The 15680-nt window shown below is 43.8% G+C and overlaps 1 protein-coding gene and 1 long non-coding RNA gene across 3 annotated transcripts; one reads left to right on the top strand and one right to left on the bottom strand.

The window, feature by feature from the left end:
* Positions 1 to 315: 315 nt before the first annotated feature.
* Positions 316 to 2676, bottom strand: LOC114012007 (uncharacterized). Its single transcript, XR_003554181.2, has 2 exons — positions 2568 to 2676; positions 316 to 1387 (listed from the first exon to the last, which is right to left on the bottom strand). It is a non-coding gene; the product is annotated as an uncharacterized LOC114012007 (long non-coding RNA).
* COQ3 (coenzyme Q3, methyltransferase) lies at positions 1861 to 8814 on the top strand. 2 transcript variants are annotated; one of them, XM_055811288.1, is made up of 7 exons: positions 1861 to 1998; positions 3027 to 3138; positions 3500 to 3652; positions 3804 to 3903; positions 5532 to 5774; positions 6927 to 7086; positions 8528 to 8814. In XM_055811288.1, the coding sequence occupies exons 1-7, from the start codon at positions 1908 to 1910 to the stop codon at positions 8722 to 8724; spliced, it is 1056 nt and encodes a 351-aa protein (XP_055667263.1). In that variant the 5' UTR covers positions 1861 to 1907; the 3' UTR covers positions 8725 to 8814. The 2 variants fall into 2 exon arrangements, with proteins under 2 accessions (XP_055667263.1, XP_055667264.1); XM_055811289.1 differs by lacking the exon at positions 1861 to 1998 and adding an exon at positions 2311 to 2891.
* Positions 8815 to 15680: the final 6866 nt, after the last annotated feature.

Raw genomic sequence — 15680 nt, 5'->3', positions numbered from 1 at the left:
CTTGCTTTCTCCAGATTTTGCATTTGTTTTGCTAAATAAATGAAAAGTAATAGATGATGTTTCTAAGTAATATACAGAAGCACACTTTGAAGGAAGGCTTAGTTTTGTGTCTTAAGGAGGCCATGTGTCTTAGCATAAAGGATTTCTTTGAGCTGTTTTTTCAGTAGCTCTGAGGTGTTACTAATGACTCCTAAGTCTGCTACATAAACTTTACTGGATGGAAAGTAGGTAAGCAGAGAAGTGGTGCGCACACACACAAACAGGTTTGCTGAACATTTAATTGCTGCCGAGACAAGCTTTGAGACCTTTCAGTAGTCCTTATTTAGCTTTTATTTAAAAAAATAAAATTTCCAAACTTTTAACTACTAGGTGAATTACACTATATTTGCGGGAGACTTGTAAATGGGCAGTTTTGAAGCAGTGAGGGTTGTAGCATCAAGCAAGGTCAGTTAATAAAATAGCGAGTGGCATCGGTTAGAAGAGTGAGTCAAACCGTGACTGGTTATGCTACTCCAACCCTCCTACTGCCTTGAGCATGTTCTTGCTCCTGTCTTTGTGCAGGCTGCGGCTCTTGCCTGTGGATACCTGCATCTCCATGGCCGGGCAGGGAAGCCAGCTGCTGCAGTCATACCCAGAAGGCATGGGTGTGTGCCGGCTGCTGCTTTCATGGCTCACCCAGCCTTGCTGCACAGTGCTTCCAGCCAGCCAGCTTTGGTTTTCATGGCACTGTCTCAGGAGACCTGCAGCTCAATGAAGTGCCGGAAGATGGTTCTTTTTAAAAACTGGGTTAATTCTTTACCATTTAAGCATGTAGCTCACCATGGGGATCTGAAAATGTGGAAGCCTGCCAAGGGGAAAGAGGAGGGGGAGAAGAGCTCCCCGTGTCAGCTCTGAACCACTGGGAGCTGCTTGCTGGGGCACAGGGGTTCAGGTCCTTCAGCTGAGCCTCGGTTCAGGGCCCTGGGCAGCAGTGCCTGGGCGAGGGAGCAGGGACGGCAGCCTTGTCCCTCCTGGGCCACAGCCTGGCCTCTGCCTGTAAACTGTGACACGGCGGCCTCTGCAACAGGCCACAGCAGCAGCAAACCGGCTTGGATGGGTTCCCAAGAGGAAGGGCTTGGGAGTTTGGCTCCAGCCTGGCCACCTTGGGGGCCCCAAGAGCTCTGGTCTGTGCCACAGATGTGTAGCACCAGCTGTTGGGTGCTGCTTCCCTCCTGGGCCTCCCCTCTCCGGGAGCGAGAAGCCCCGCAGCTTGGGCCCTGCCCTGCCAGCCCAGTCCCTGCTCGGTAATAAAACGGCGTGAAAGCTGACAGGCAATCACGGCGTCACCCTGCAAGCCTCTGCTACTGGAGTGTTTTCTTGTTCCAAGATGTGCAAGGATCAGGTCCACCTGTAGGTGTAAAGGGGCATAAATTAAAATAACATTGCTGTCTTCGTTTTCAGCAGAGCTCCCAGTCGAGGCCACAGCGAGGGGCACCAGCCAAGCGGCGGGGCTGGCGGGCACCGCCAGCCCCGGGGTGCCCAGCCTGCTGCGGCGGTGCGTTCCTGCTGGGGAGGGAGGGGTAAATCGGATGGGGATTTTGCTTGTGCCGCACCTTAAACTGGATTATTTTTTTTAAACAAGCTTGAATAAGCGCTTGCAACGGTCTGAGCACCGTTTTGTTCGGCTTCCCTTACATTTTATAAAATAAATAGTCATTAAATGTTAGTAGAAAATAATTATAGGTATCTACGAATAGGTTTTAGAAAATATTGTAAAAGGCGGCGTTGGGCTGCGGGCTAGGCCGGCCCGCGGCGCGGGGCGGAACCAACCTTCCCGGCGCGGCCCCCGGCGGCGGCCGGCACCGTGAGGCCGCCGCACGCCCGGCGCCGGGAGGGGGCGGGGCGAGCGGGGCGCAGCGGCCGCGGCGATGTGGGGCGGCGGCGGCGGAGCGGCCCGCGCCTTCACCCGTGCCCTCGGGCGCACGCGGGCAGCGGCCGTGCCGCCGGGGGTTGCGGGCGGTGAGCAGGCAGGCGCGGGTGGGAGGGCCTCGGCGCGGCGCCGTGCCCCTGGGCGGCGGGGCCTGGCCGGCCCGCCTCGGCTCCGCGGCTGAGGCGGCCTAACGGGGCGTCGCTTTACAGGCCCCCTCGCAGCAGGGCCCTAGCCAGCCTCCCACCGGCTCCGACCTGACGGCTGCTTCTGGCGGCGTCCCCCGGCCTCGCCGGCCGGCCTGGGCTCGGCGTCCCGGCCGCGGCCTGCGCCCCGGCCCAGCGGCCGTGCGGCAGCGCTGGCGGGAGCGGCCTGCCCGGCTGCGCTCTGCTCCTGCGGTTGCGCCCGCCGGCCGGCGATGCCGAACCAGCCTCAGGGCGGCCCGGGGGACTCCCACCCACCGGGCAGGGCTCTCCCTGGGACGCACTCCCCCCGCGCTCCCGTTGCAGCCCTCGGCCCAGAGGTGTCTGCAGATCCGGCCGTCGGTCGCCGCGGCCCAGGCACACACATGGGCCGAGCCGCGCGTTGGCAGAGCGGCGGCGGGGGCACTGCCAGGCGCTGCCCGTGGGCTGTCTGCGCACCGGCCGTCAGGTTTCCTTACTTGCGTCTCCTCACCGGCTCATACCACGCACAGCGAGCGTGCAGCTCTGTGTTTCTTATTTCGATATACAATGGAGCAGGAATCGGAGCCGTGTCGATGACCGCACGCGTGTGTCTGTGTGTGTGTGCGCGCGCCTGTGAGCAACTTGTGGTCAGAGTCAGCATTGCGGTGAAATTCTTGCTAACTGAAACATTTCAACTGCACAAGAAGTTCTTTTTCATTCAGGCTCTGAAAAATGTCATCATATGTAATCTGCAAAGCACTGGAGTGGTGAACTAGCACATGCTCTTTTATTTACTCCCCGTGCACTCCTTAAGTACGATAGTGAATAAATGCATAAGGATTTGGATGGTTAGTGTCACTAACCATCAATTAGTGTCTATAGAGTGGCATTATGAAACTGGGTTTTTCATAAAGGTGATGTTTTCTATTTGGTTGCCTTTCTTTTTATTTATGCAGGTGACCATGCTGCTCTGTCTATTCAGACAGGCCTCAGAGGTACCCTTCAGGACTACTGCTGTGAAATACAGCTGAAATCCAGTAGTACTCTGCCTGAAATGAAAAGCAGCATGTAAGTATTGTATCTAAAATAATCCTGCATGACAAGGACTATCATTTTCTGTAACGGTTTAATTTTACTTTGTGGCAGTGTCACATGAAGTAATTTTTAAGTTTCACAAAAATTTAAATGTTTGATGTGGTTTATTTTTGTTAATTACTTACTGCAGAATTAGAAGTATGTGGCCATCTGTTTTGGAAGATACATTGCACAAACTGTGTAAAATCTTTGTTACTAATCAAGTATAACTGAAGTCTCTAAAGGAACATGAGTTTTATCCTTTTTTTCATTTTATGATGCAGAATTTGTTTTTCCCATATTTCAGATGACATGAAATAGTGGTATTTCATGACATTCAGGTTTCATTTTTTAGGCTCACTGTGAAGAGACTTTTCTGCACTTCACACTCATCAGTGGATTCAAAGGAAATGAAAAAATTCCAGCACCTCGCACATAAGTGGTGGGATGAAGAAGGAGAATATTCAGCTCTTCATTCTATGAATGATATCAGAGTGCCATTTATTAGGTATGGTTTTGAAGACGGGCATTTTTTATATGTACTATTTCTGCATAACCTCAGAAAACATTGTAAAAGAAAAGCAGTTACCAGTACTTAAGAGACTGCATCTATAAACCACCTTGTGTGTTTGCCCTTAATCACATCCCTTTTCTCTCAGAGATACTCTGTTGAACACTAGTAGTAATTATGATCTGGGAAGCCCACTTTCTGGAGTAAAGATTCTTGATGTTGGCTGTGGTGGTGGACTGCTAAGTGAGGTAAGAAACAGTGTGCTCTAGTATCTCTTGTTAGAAAGCATGCAAAGTATTTGAATTGCTTTACTATTACACTGCTTCATTTCTAATCCTCCAAGTAGGAGCTTTTCTCTTCTGTGATACATTAGTTGCTGAATGTTTTGGAGTGCAGTGCATTCTGAAAACGCCCTAGAATATTTTGTTAGCGTAGCGGTGGTGGTTTACAGAAAAGGAGGGAGCTGGTAATGAGAAATACTAAAATTCTGAGGTTCATCAGAAAAATAAGATTTCAAACATTGTAAAGAAATGGAGAGGGGAAGAACAATGGAAAAGTCTTCAAGTATTCCCTTCAAGTATTCCTCTGGGTAGTCATGGTATGACACCACTTTCTTTTTTTCTTTTCTTTTTTTTTTTTTTTTTTTTTACTTCTGAGACTAGGCACAAATGCTTTAATCATGCCAGTCCTTGTTACCAAAAAACCTATTTTCTATTATAAACTTGTTAATTTCTTTGAATTGCTTATCTTAATTTTTTATATTGGGGATGGGGCAAATTCTTGCCTTTTCTTTGACCACTAGGAGAAGCATGGAATAATGTCAAACACCTGAGACATGCCTCCCCCCTGTCAGGAGAGATTTTCCAGGTACAGGGGCTGATGTTACAGCTGCATCCTGAGGAGTGTGCACAAACTTGAGACTGAGAAGTAACTGCTTGTGGTGGAACCCTTTGCCCACACAGGCTCTGAGCAGTGCTCAATCCTATCAGTAGACCAGGGATGGTTTGTGAATTTAGGATTACAGATCTGGCTGAGTTACCCTGGGAACTTCATCAGCACCTGAAACTAGGTGTTACAAAAGGACCTGAATCTCTCCCTGTGTTCTTCTGTGTGTGTGGTCTTTTATTCTGGGCAAGATCCTGTAGCCTTGTGAGAGCCCACTCTCTGACAAGGCTGACACAAACCTGGTGTGCTGTGTCACCTTCTCAGGCTGAACAACTGGTGAATTTCAGGTTGGAATAACATACATGTGGTCATGTTCTGCAGCCTGTTTCAGTTTCAAAAGAGGTGATGGGTGAGGTGTTAACCTATGAGTAAGAAGACACTGGAGAAACCTGAGTGACAGCCAAGCCTGATGCTATCCTAGAAAACATCAGTGTTTAGTTCTCAGTAGTGTGAAAGTCCCAGAGATAATAATATATTAAGTAACCATTAAAAAGATATGAGGATTTACCATTACAGGTGGATGTTGAAGAAAGTAATGACAGTAATTAAATATGGCGTTGTTTCACCCCCCTTTGAGTGCTGTGTTGTTTTTCCCCCTTTGTTTTTCCTCTATTGGAGGGTAATAATGGAGGAAATCTTTATTTGATATAACAAAATAGATTCAGAACAATTTGTTCTAAAAGATAATTTAAATGTGTATATTCCAGTATTTGATTTTCTAAGCAAATTAACACCAACTCCTCTAAATCGAAGGTTTTCCTTGCTTTAATAAACATTTTAAAAAAACCTGCTGGATCAGAGCTCATAATTTACTGTTTGTCTTATTCTCCAATGGATGTTTTCTGCATCATGTGTATAACATTGCAAAGTTGCAGATGCGTTTAAGTAAATTGTTTTCATGCAGAGAATAAATTATACTCTGTATTATTAGCCTTTAGGTAGACTGGGAGCTTCAGTTACCGGAATTGATCCTCTGGAGGACAACATTAGAACAGCAGAGCAGCACAAGTCATTTGATCCGGTCCTGGCCAAGAGAATACAGTACAAGTTCAGTTCGCTGGAGGAGATTGTGGAAGAGTCTATGGAAACCTTTGATGTAATTGTAGCTTCTGAAGTAGTGGAGCATGTGGCTGACCTTGAAATGTTTATCAAGTGTTGCTCTCAGATGCTAAAGGTAAGAGAGCTTTTGCTGTCATTATTGGGAATATTTATTCTCTTTTATTATTAAGGCTTTCATTTGAAGCAATGTGAAAACACCTACATCTGCATTCATTTCTCCACCTTGAAGTCTGAACCATGCTTTGGTGGTGCCTTCCATTCTCTTCCATGATGCAAGTACATCTTCCCAACTTCAATAACTAAAGTTAGAGGAAGTTTATTTCCCCAACCCTGCCTTAGAATGGCATTACCTAGCATTGCAATGTTGCTTTGCATCAAGACCTTAGGAAATCTGGTTGTCTGATTCACCCAGGTGAGAGAAAACATGGCAGTGCTGCTGCTGCTGGACAGCTGTGGCTCAGACTGCATTGAAGCTGACTGTAATGATGTTATTGTCTCGCAAGGTTCTGTTGCAGCTCTAGCATCACATCAGATGTGCTCCTGGATTCCTTTTAAAGGGTCATAGTTATGCTTGGAGATCATAAAGCATTGTTTATTCCTCTTGATATTACTTCATTTGTAAAGAAGGATGGTAGGCCCAGTATACAAGCAGCAGCTTTCCATTAATCTCTTGATTTATCTTTCTGCTCATTAGAAGGAATATAGATTATTTGAATGGAATGCTTAACTAATTTACAGCCTGCTGGGGCCATAGAAATTATCCTTTATTTCTACCAAATGGGCTCTTAAGTACTTGGAATTCATTTCTGGCCTTGTTTTTCGAACCCATAATCACTAAAACAGGCATGGCATTCAGCAGTCTCAAAAAATTAGGCAGTATTGCACATTTTACTTTGGTTTTAATTAAAAAAGTGTTTCTTTTTACAACAGATACACCTTAGTACCTTTTATTTACCCATTTTCTGGGCAATGTTACATTATAAATTACTTTTGTTAGATGTTTTTTGGGCAAGGAAATGATTTTCAGACTGCCCAGGACCTTGATTATGTTGTCTTTTTGAGGACTACTGAGTCATACTGTTAGAACATTATATTCTTTATTGTGTTTAAATGGTATAGTTGTAAATACCTATCCTGGGATGAAATTAGTTCTTATTCTTGCAACATGTGGACTTGTAGATAGGCAAATTATGTGTTTTAGTGTGATTAAATTTACAGTTTTTTAAAAAAATATTCTTCTAACTGAACATTTTGATCTTTTAATTAGCCCGAAGGTTCTTTATTCATTACTACAATCAGTAAAACACAGTTGTCCTATGTCCTGGGAATTGTGGTTGCAGAAAAAATAATGGGCGTTGTACCAGAAGGAACACATGAATGGGAGAAGTTTGTTCCTCCTGAAGAGCTGGAGCATCTCCTGGAATTGAGTAAGTTCCAGGCCAGGCCAGATGGTGGGAACGCAGAGTTATGCAAATGGTCCCTGTAGAAATGGCGAGGGGATAAGCTAGGTGGGGTGAGTTCTAGCAACAACACACAGCTTTTTCTGTGTGAGTTACCCATCATATATTACGAATATAATTTCTGGCTTAAAGACACTGCTGCTTACTAGATTTTGCATACAATAAATTAAGTGGAGCCCAAAGAATGCAGAGATGATTCAGACAAAATCACTGTTACAGCTGCCCTCCATTTGACAGCCTAAATGAAAATTCCAAGGTTTTTCATCCTGTTCGGTGACAGAATGTATGCTCTGAATGAGGTTCATACACAGTAGGTCAGGTTTGAGAAAATAAATGTATTGGCGCTCCAGAGTTGCACTTCTGAGACTGCATTGTTTGTCATCTTTCCCTTGGGACAAGATGTTTTTATTTTTGGTTGCTGCTTCATGTTGTTTATTCATACTATGTTACTAAAAGATTTCTTTAAAAAATGTGAAGCCACAAATTCATTAATTCTTGAGAAACCATATGATACTGATTTGAAGAAATAATTAAATTGCCCTGGTTGATTGCTTTTAAAAGCAATCCTGAGCTAGGAATTTCGTAAGCTAGGAAGAGTTCTGTCCATTGTCCTCCTTCCATGCAGATGTTTTAAAACCCTCTCACTGAATGTTTCACTTTGCTTTAGTTCACTGTAAAGAAGCTGAAGTATGAGTTGAGCTGTTCTCTTGGCAAGGTCTTTTCCTAACACTTTGCAGTGATGCCATAAGGAACATGACTAATACCGGTTCACATGCTGGTGGTTCTTTCTGTTCCTCCTTCAAAAGAAGAAGCAGGTGCAGTGCAGTGATTTGTTTTGATAGGGTGTTTGTTTTCTGCCTTCTGTCACCTATCCTGCTGGGACACAGCAGAGCCATGCAGTGAACTGAGAGCTGCTCAGCAGGGAATGCTCAATCACTCTTTACTTGCACTGAGTCCTTGATGGCATTCTTCTGCCTCTTTCTTATATTTTTCCATTCCTAAGGGGAATCTGCAGAATCCTTCCAAAGATATGCTCAGATTCTGGTTTTGAAGCGTGTGACGTCAATCTGAAGAATGTCTGCACTGACAGAAAATGTTACCAGTCACCCAAGTGTGATGTTGTGAGGTTGGAGTTTCTAGCATACCACTTTGCAGTGGCTCACCATTTAGCATTAACAGTATGTGGCCTGGCACAGAGCTATTGCTGCTGCCACTAGCAGGACCCACTGTCACCGGTGATGCCTGTTGCCACTGCTTGTGGTGTCTGACAAAGGCTGGCTTGTGAAGCACTGCTCCGCAGCTCCGAGGAAGAAGCGTGTTTCAGACCTGCTGTTCTAAAGGGTTTGATGTTGCGGTGACTTACAATATTTAAGAACATTGGTTGCTTTATGGCTTCTTTCTTTTATAGATGGCTTTTCAGTCAAGACTGTGAATGGGATGTTGTATAATCCCCTCTCAGGGTCGTGGAGCTGGATGGAAAGCAGGAGTGTTAACTATGCATTGCACGCTGTGAAGTCTGGGGCTCAGGGACAGTCGAGCCCAACAGATGCCCTGTCAGAGATGGGAAGTGAACAGCGCTCAGCCACAGCTGGCACTGCCCTGTGACTGTCGGCGATGTGTGGTGATGGACTGTCTCCAGGAACAGAAAAGAAGGTTTTACCCAGATGGACATAATAAAAGCTTTTGTAACAACAAGCTTGCTGTTTGCATTAGTAATGGTTATGCTATTTTAGGCCAGATATTTCAGGGCAGTCTCAGAAAAAAAAGTGCCCATTATCTCAAGAATCTTTTAAGATTGAAATGAGCAAAGCTTTTAAAGAGTAAGTACTTAAGTACTTTTATAAGAAAGTAGTTTCAAGTTGTTGGACAGGGAAATGCAAATTACTGTGTCAGTAGCTTGGAGGAAGCTCTTGTATGTGATGACACTTTCAGTCCTACCAAGAAAACTCAGATCTCCGTAGGATAATAGCTTGAATGTAGAATGAGGTAAAAACCATGACGATGTATGGTAAATAAAATGCCTTAGGTATTTAAGTTACTCAACTCAGTTAAAATACGTGCAACACGTAAGAACCACAGACACTTGCTTCCTGGCTTTTGCTGGCTTCATCCTGTCTTTAGTAGCTATATATGCATTTCCCTCTGAAATCAGCCCATCTTAAAAGGTGCTCAACAAAATGTGCTCTACTGGTTTTCTTCGCTGCAGGCCAATCTACTATTATGAGTGGTTAGACTTGATCTTAAAGGTAGTTTCCAGTCTAAACAGTTCTATGATTCTATATTATGCCTTTCCCCCCAAGAGGAAGAAACAAAAAGAGCAGCAAACCTTTTCTGTCGGGTCATGCTATTTCTACAGCTGATGTGAGCTAATTGTGCAGTGGAAGAAGAGTCTCCCAGACCAGAGTGCCTCAGCTGTCAGAAGCCTCTTCACCATAAAGGCACTTGTATCTGTGCCTATTATTTCAACTTTCTCCCTCTGCCCAAATAAAGGAAAGTTAAGCTGCAGGTAAAATTTTACTAAGCAACCAGAGCTCTATGGTAGAACAATGATACGTTAGCAGTCTGTCCTAGACTGAAGTGCCATACCTGATCAGTCTTAAAGTCCTAGTGCCAGGGTAAGGAAAATTGTTTATTTACAGTGAAAAAGAACTTTCTAAATAAAATGTCATGTGTGTCTTTCTGTGGCTTTATCTCTTTCCTTCCTCTCATCTTTTGGCTTTATGTATAGGTAGAGGGGTGGCCTGGCAGTGTTTGCAGGGATGAAAATTAAACTTGGTTTTTTTTCCCTTTTTTTTTTCCTTTTCCTTTTTGTTGTGTGTTTATCCTGCTGTAGACGTTTGGTGGGCTAAATTACTGTTTTACACATTTACATTCTTGCTGCTTTGCTGTATCTGTGTGTTGCCTTGAGATCCAAGTTCCATGATGGATCTGATGATGCCCAAAAGAATGTAGTTAATTTGTAATGGAAATAATAGTAATTCGTAGGTATTAGGACTAAAAGGTATTACCTAATGTGATCATTTCTATGACAGTAAATTCTGCTTTATAATATTTTTTTGAGCTATTAGCTTGGCTTTAAGAAGAAAATGTCTTCATGTGAAGTGTTCAGTGATGGAGAAGCCACTGTATCACTAAGTTGTTCCAAAAGTTCATGAGTTGAAGCAGTCTAACAGATCCTAGCCAGTGATGTCTCAGTGTCTTCATTTTTTAGGTTAAGGACCTCTCTATCCGCTGTAGGTTTGAGTTAAGTCAGCCCTTAATTTTCTCTCAGGTAAACGGGCAGAGATTGTCTCTACAGTTATTACCACCCCAGTGTAATGTTTTGTCCTGGTTTCAGCTGGGATACAGTTAATTTTCTTCTTAGTACCTAGTGCTGTTCATATAAAATGTTGTGGTAAGCATCCTTTCTGAAGATGACAATGGAAATGGATGCAGTGTTTCAGTAATGGCTTCACTAATGCTGTCTGCAGGAGGAATACGTAATTCTCTTTCTGCCTGATGTTGTTCTTCATGGGAGTCTCTGCTCCATTGGTCATGCATGCAATGTGGTGCATAGTGTTCAGGAGAGGAATGACACTGGGAAAAATGTGGAACCAGAGCAGATAATCAGCAGGTTTTGTTATTGTGTTTGGGCATGTTAAACCATCAGGCTTGACTAAGTTCCCCTAACAAAGTTACCACCTTCAATCTTAAGTTATTACAGCTGTATGACTGTTTGTTCCAAATTTTGCCAACAGTGGATTGAGAGAAACTGTATCTGAATAGCACTGACACCTGGACAGATTCCTGGGATAGTCCACTAGAAACATCCCCTGAGGGTCACAGTCCCCCCTTCACCTATGTTTTGATACCTGTCAAGTGAAATAAACCTCATGCAGACAAAACTGGGATAGAACAGCTGGTTTTTGTTTACGTTAAAAGCCCTAAATCCAGATACTTGTGTTGTTATTCTGGCTTTCTCATCCTTTCCTTTCTTCCTGCTTGCTTGCAGTTTAATGAAAAACTGTGAGCCGCCTAGGGAAGGGACTGTTTTTTTCACTACCATTTCTATTGTGCTTAGCACAAAAATCCTTTGATGCTGCTTGAGTTCTCTGCCCAGGCTTGCAAGAGGGATCCATACCTAATCAACAATGACTGACATTTAAGCAACAAGCACATGGTTGTCCAAGGATAGCTCTGCTTTTGACAAAAACCTTATTGCAAGCACCTGACCACCTGCTCCTACACATGTATAGGAGCCCTGTCAATCTGGGAGAGTTTAGTGACTGATGTGAGGACTACTTGAGCAGGTCCTTTTACCCATGGCATGTCTTCAGATGTCCTGATGTGCTCCGTCCTCAAGTCTGTAGCCCTCAGTTTTTCTTTCCTGGTGAAGTATCCTAACTCTTCTGGCTGTATTTCATCCCTCTGCTTAGAACAACTGCCTTTCAAGCTAGAAAGTAAATGATTGCGCTAGAGAGAATTATAGTGAGATAACAAACACCGCAAGAATATCCTACACCTTGTTTTTTAGATATTTTTTTTAAAGCCTTGCATTATTCATAAATGTGCATCTGTGGCACAGTGTAATCAAATTCAGCATGGTGCACTGAATACATACTACGTATTTGTGCTGCAGGAACTTAAAATATGTGCATAGGAAACCAGTCCAGACTTCACACTTCTCTTAACCCAGTTGCTGTGGAAGTTTAATAGGTGCTAGTGAAATGAACAGAATTTAAGTCAAATAAATTTGCAGATCTTTTGGCTTTCCTGTTGCAGCTTGTTCCTGAGTATGGAGCCATAACTTTGGTGCTTACAGGAATAGTGGTGGTAGGAGGTATGAAAAGTAATGTTACAGCACCAGGCACGCACCTGGGACTGGGGGTGAGGCAAGAGATGATTCTTGCCTTGAGACTGGGAAAAAGTTATATTTGAGGCTTGCTTTTTTTCAGCCTCAGTTTATTTATGGTTGTAGACCCTTGACTCTCCTGTTCCCAGCCATTTGTTTCTGCAACACAACAAACCAGAGCAAGGAGCTGATCTGGCTAAAAAAAACCCCACAGACCAAACGATGTTCTGGGTGGTCTCAGCTGTTCAGCTCTATTGTGGCTCATTATGTTGTCTCATCTCTCCTCTATGGCTCCACATGGTCCCGGTCCCAGCCTTTTGCTGAGACTGATGCTTGTCTGAGTTGTGAACGTTTGGGGTTTTTTTTCCTTCTTTCCCCATGGGATGCTGCCGGTGGTTGTGCCATTCAGGGAGCTGAATTTTCCCATGGGGGAGGACTAGGTAAGCAGTGGGAGCACATGGCCAGGGAGAAGGTGGGGCAGAAAAGCCCCTTGAGAGGCAGTAGGCTTTTAGGTTGTTGTTTCTATTGCGGAACAGCACTTTCAGATAATAATTGAAACATTAATTGTACTCAAGCCCAATTGAGTAGTATGAGAACCTCAGTGGAGATTTGCATTTAATCTCTTTTAAGTAAAACCAGAATTTAACATTTCCATGATGTCCTGTTACACTATCTCGTTGCCCATTGTTCCTTGATGGTCCAGTGACATTTCATGGCTGTTTTTGAAGGACTTTAAAAACTATTGTACTTAGTTTTCCACAAACACCCTGTGTCAGGTTCCTAAGGAATTGAAAAAAGGAGGGAGAAAGTAGTGGTAAAGGAAATGTGTAATGGCTGTGAGTAGAGGTAAGAATAAAGACTATCTTGTATAAAGTTTTTCTGAAAATGGCTTCTCATTTGTTGAAATCTCAGCTTTAATTTAAAAAAAGCAGCTTATTTTCCACACACTTTTAAGAAATGCCTGAAAAGAATAATTGCATGCAGTCTGGTGGTTCTGAAGTCAAAAGGCTCAGCTTCTGTAATTAGCCAGCCTTGTGAAGCAGACTGGAGGATGAAAAGTGGGACAGACCATGAGTCATCATGTGACTGTTGATACTGTAGTTGCAGGGTTTAGAGAGGCACCCAGGAGTACCTTGCAATGGGGGACAACATAGAAAAGCCAGAAATTGTAGAAGGAAGAAGAGTGATACCTGTAAGATAAATATGATTCTGATAGAGGTAAGAAATGTGAAGCAAAGGTATAGAGAGCAATTGCATTCAAGTGTGTCTCTGAAGAGGAACTACTGATGGTTGGGAGAGTGGCTCTGTGTCAGACTGAAGTGTAACAGTACAGGTATTCACAGCCTCCCACTTGCTTTTGCATGTTAACCTCCAGTGCCCCATTCCGAACACCTACACCCTCGGTGAATTCCTGGGAAGGAAAGGTGGGCTCCTCTCACTTCAAACTGAGTGCTGGTTTGCTTAACTACTAAGTTGCTGCCAGCTCCCTCATTCATGGTGCTCCCCATGTTTGTGTAGAGGATCTTGTACCCTGCTGCATGCAGATGTATTCCCACTATACTTCTTTGCATTTAATTCCCTTTTATCAGGAGCCTAAGCTAGAGCAAAACTTCTTCACTGTCTATTCCAAGATGCCCACAGGTATGAACAACTTGTATCCTAAAACTGCAACACCATTGACCTGAGTCAGTTTAATAACATTACTAACATCTTGTTAAAGGGAAAATGCAGAACCCCAAATGCATACTTTCTCTTTCCCATCACTTCCCCTTTGAAGTCCTCGCACTGCTGGACAGCACTGCTTCTCCCATACTGCCTCTGCCGGGCTTTGCTGAGCCTGTGAGGGAGTATCACCCTTCAGTACCTCTAAAGTGGAGTTTGCAGGTTTATTCGGTTCTGTGCTGTCTCAGAATAAATTTCTATTTTTCCACCTCAGGGTGAATTTTGTGGCGTTGTCTCCTACTTCATGATGAGTGACCAAGCAATAGTTCTTTTTATGTAATGCACTGTCTTGCCATCATAACTACAACCTCTCCCCAGCCCCTTTGCCAATGGAAAGTAGAACGCTGCTTTTAGAACCCTTTCAAAATAATTTCATTCTGCTTAGACTGAACAGTACTATAAATTTGAATAAAAATAACATTATTTTCAGATTATGTTTTTATGATAAAAATCAGCCTGTTCCTCCAGCCTATAGGACAAAATTCTACTCAAAGTTTGTGCTAACAGTAATTTTATTTGTATTGACACACATCTCGTTGAAGCAATATAAAATGATGTCATGTTTTGTTCTAGCTAGAAGGGCTGGGATTTCACCTAGGCTGTAAAATCACCTGACATGTCTTGACTTACACATGCATTAATTGCACAGCCACCTCCCAATGCATTAGGAGTTCAGGATATATAGTTTGATCTGCATTTTACTGTGCTTTTATTCCCTCATGGAGTCACTCCAGCAATATAATCAATATTCACTTTTTCTAAAATAATTTTTTTTCGGCTTAAAAGGGTTGTGAAGACCATTAGTGTTCCATTAATAAATCTGAAACTTCTGTTGCATCCTCATGAGATGTGTTAACTTAAAAAAAACAACAACCCTGAAACAACTTGGAGATTGAACTGCTAATACTGCCTTGTACAGTAGTTGTATTATAAAAAGACACAGAAAAAAATGTGGTGTTTATTTTACTGAATTAGAAGAAGCACCTACAACCTGAAGACATATCAAAAGGAAAGTAAACAAAACATAAAAAACATAAAAAAACCCCAACAAAACCCCCCAAAATAAAGAGGAGACACCAGAAGAATGCATCCAACTGGAATAAATAATGGTCAAAGTTAGCAGATGTAGTTTGAACACCCTCTGATGAAGCTTAGCCCCAGCACTGAAACTTGGGGTTTAATTCCCAGCTGTGCCTTCCGGCTGTTGCAGAAGCAGCAGCTCAGTGCCTCACCTCCCTTGACCCACCTTGAAGTTGCGCTTTACAAAACTAACAGGACCTTGCTACCCCAGAGCCCTGGGGGATCTGCCCTTTAAGGGGGCTCCCTGTCCTGCTCCCCAGCTGTAACTGAGGAGGTCCTGACCTGGATGGGCACATCACCAGCCACCGAGTACCTGCAGGAACACAGCACTGGGTCTCTGCCACACCCTGGGATGTTAAAAACCAGTAAACCCCAATGTTGTTCTTTCTAAACAAAGCAGTACCAGATTTCCTTTCAAAGAGGGGTGTCCTCCTGTTCATTACCCCTCTCACCACTCCTCCCAATCCTAATAGTGAGACCATCTAACTTCTTGATGGTGCAAAGCTTTTGAACACTGAGGTTGTTTCCTGATGATGGGCTTGCCTGGAGGCCTCTGCTATGCATTTCTTGGTACACCATCGTAAGAAAAGTCCTGCTGAAGCTGCCAACAAAAAGGCATCAGCTAAGGAGGAATGCATGTGTGGATGATGAGATCTGGCTCACCCTGCATTTCAGCATGGCTGCTGACAAAGTACTCTGGAAACACCTTGTTTTTTTCCTTCTCCAGAGGAAGCGTGAGACCCTAGATGAACCTAGATGCCAGAGTTTCTGAAACTGTAGTCAGATGAGATGATGTCCCATGAATGGATGAGAAAGGGAATAAGCTACGTGGGTTCAAGGACTTCATGGCAGGTAATGGAAGAAACTTCAAATGGCCTGTCCAGGCAGGACAGCATTCCCATGCATGTCGTGCAGCATCTCTCCCTTA

Source organism: Falco peregrinus, chromosome 7, assembly GCF_023634155.1.
Source record: "Falco peregrinus isolate bFalPer1 chromosome 7, bFalPer1.pri, whole genome shotgun sequence".
NCBI lineage: Eukaryota > Metazoa > Chordata > Aves > Falconiformes > Falconidae > Falco > Falco peregrinus.
Note: the sequence above shows the minus strand (reverse complement) of the source record. Positions and strands in the feature narration are given on the sequence as shown.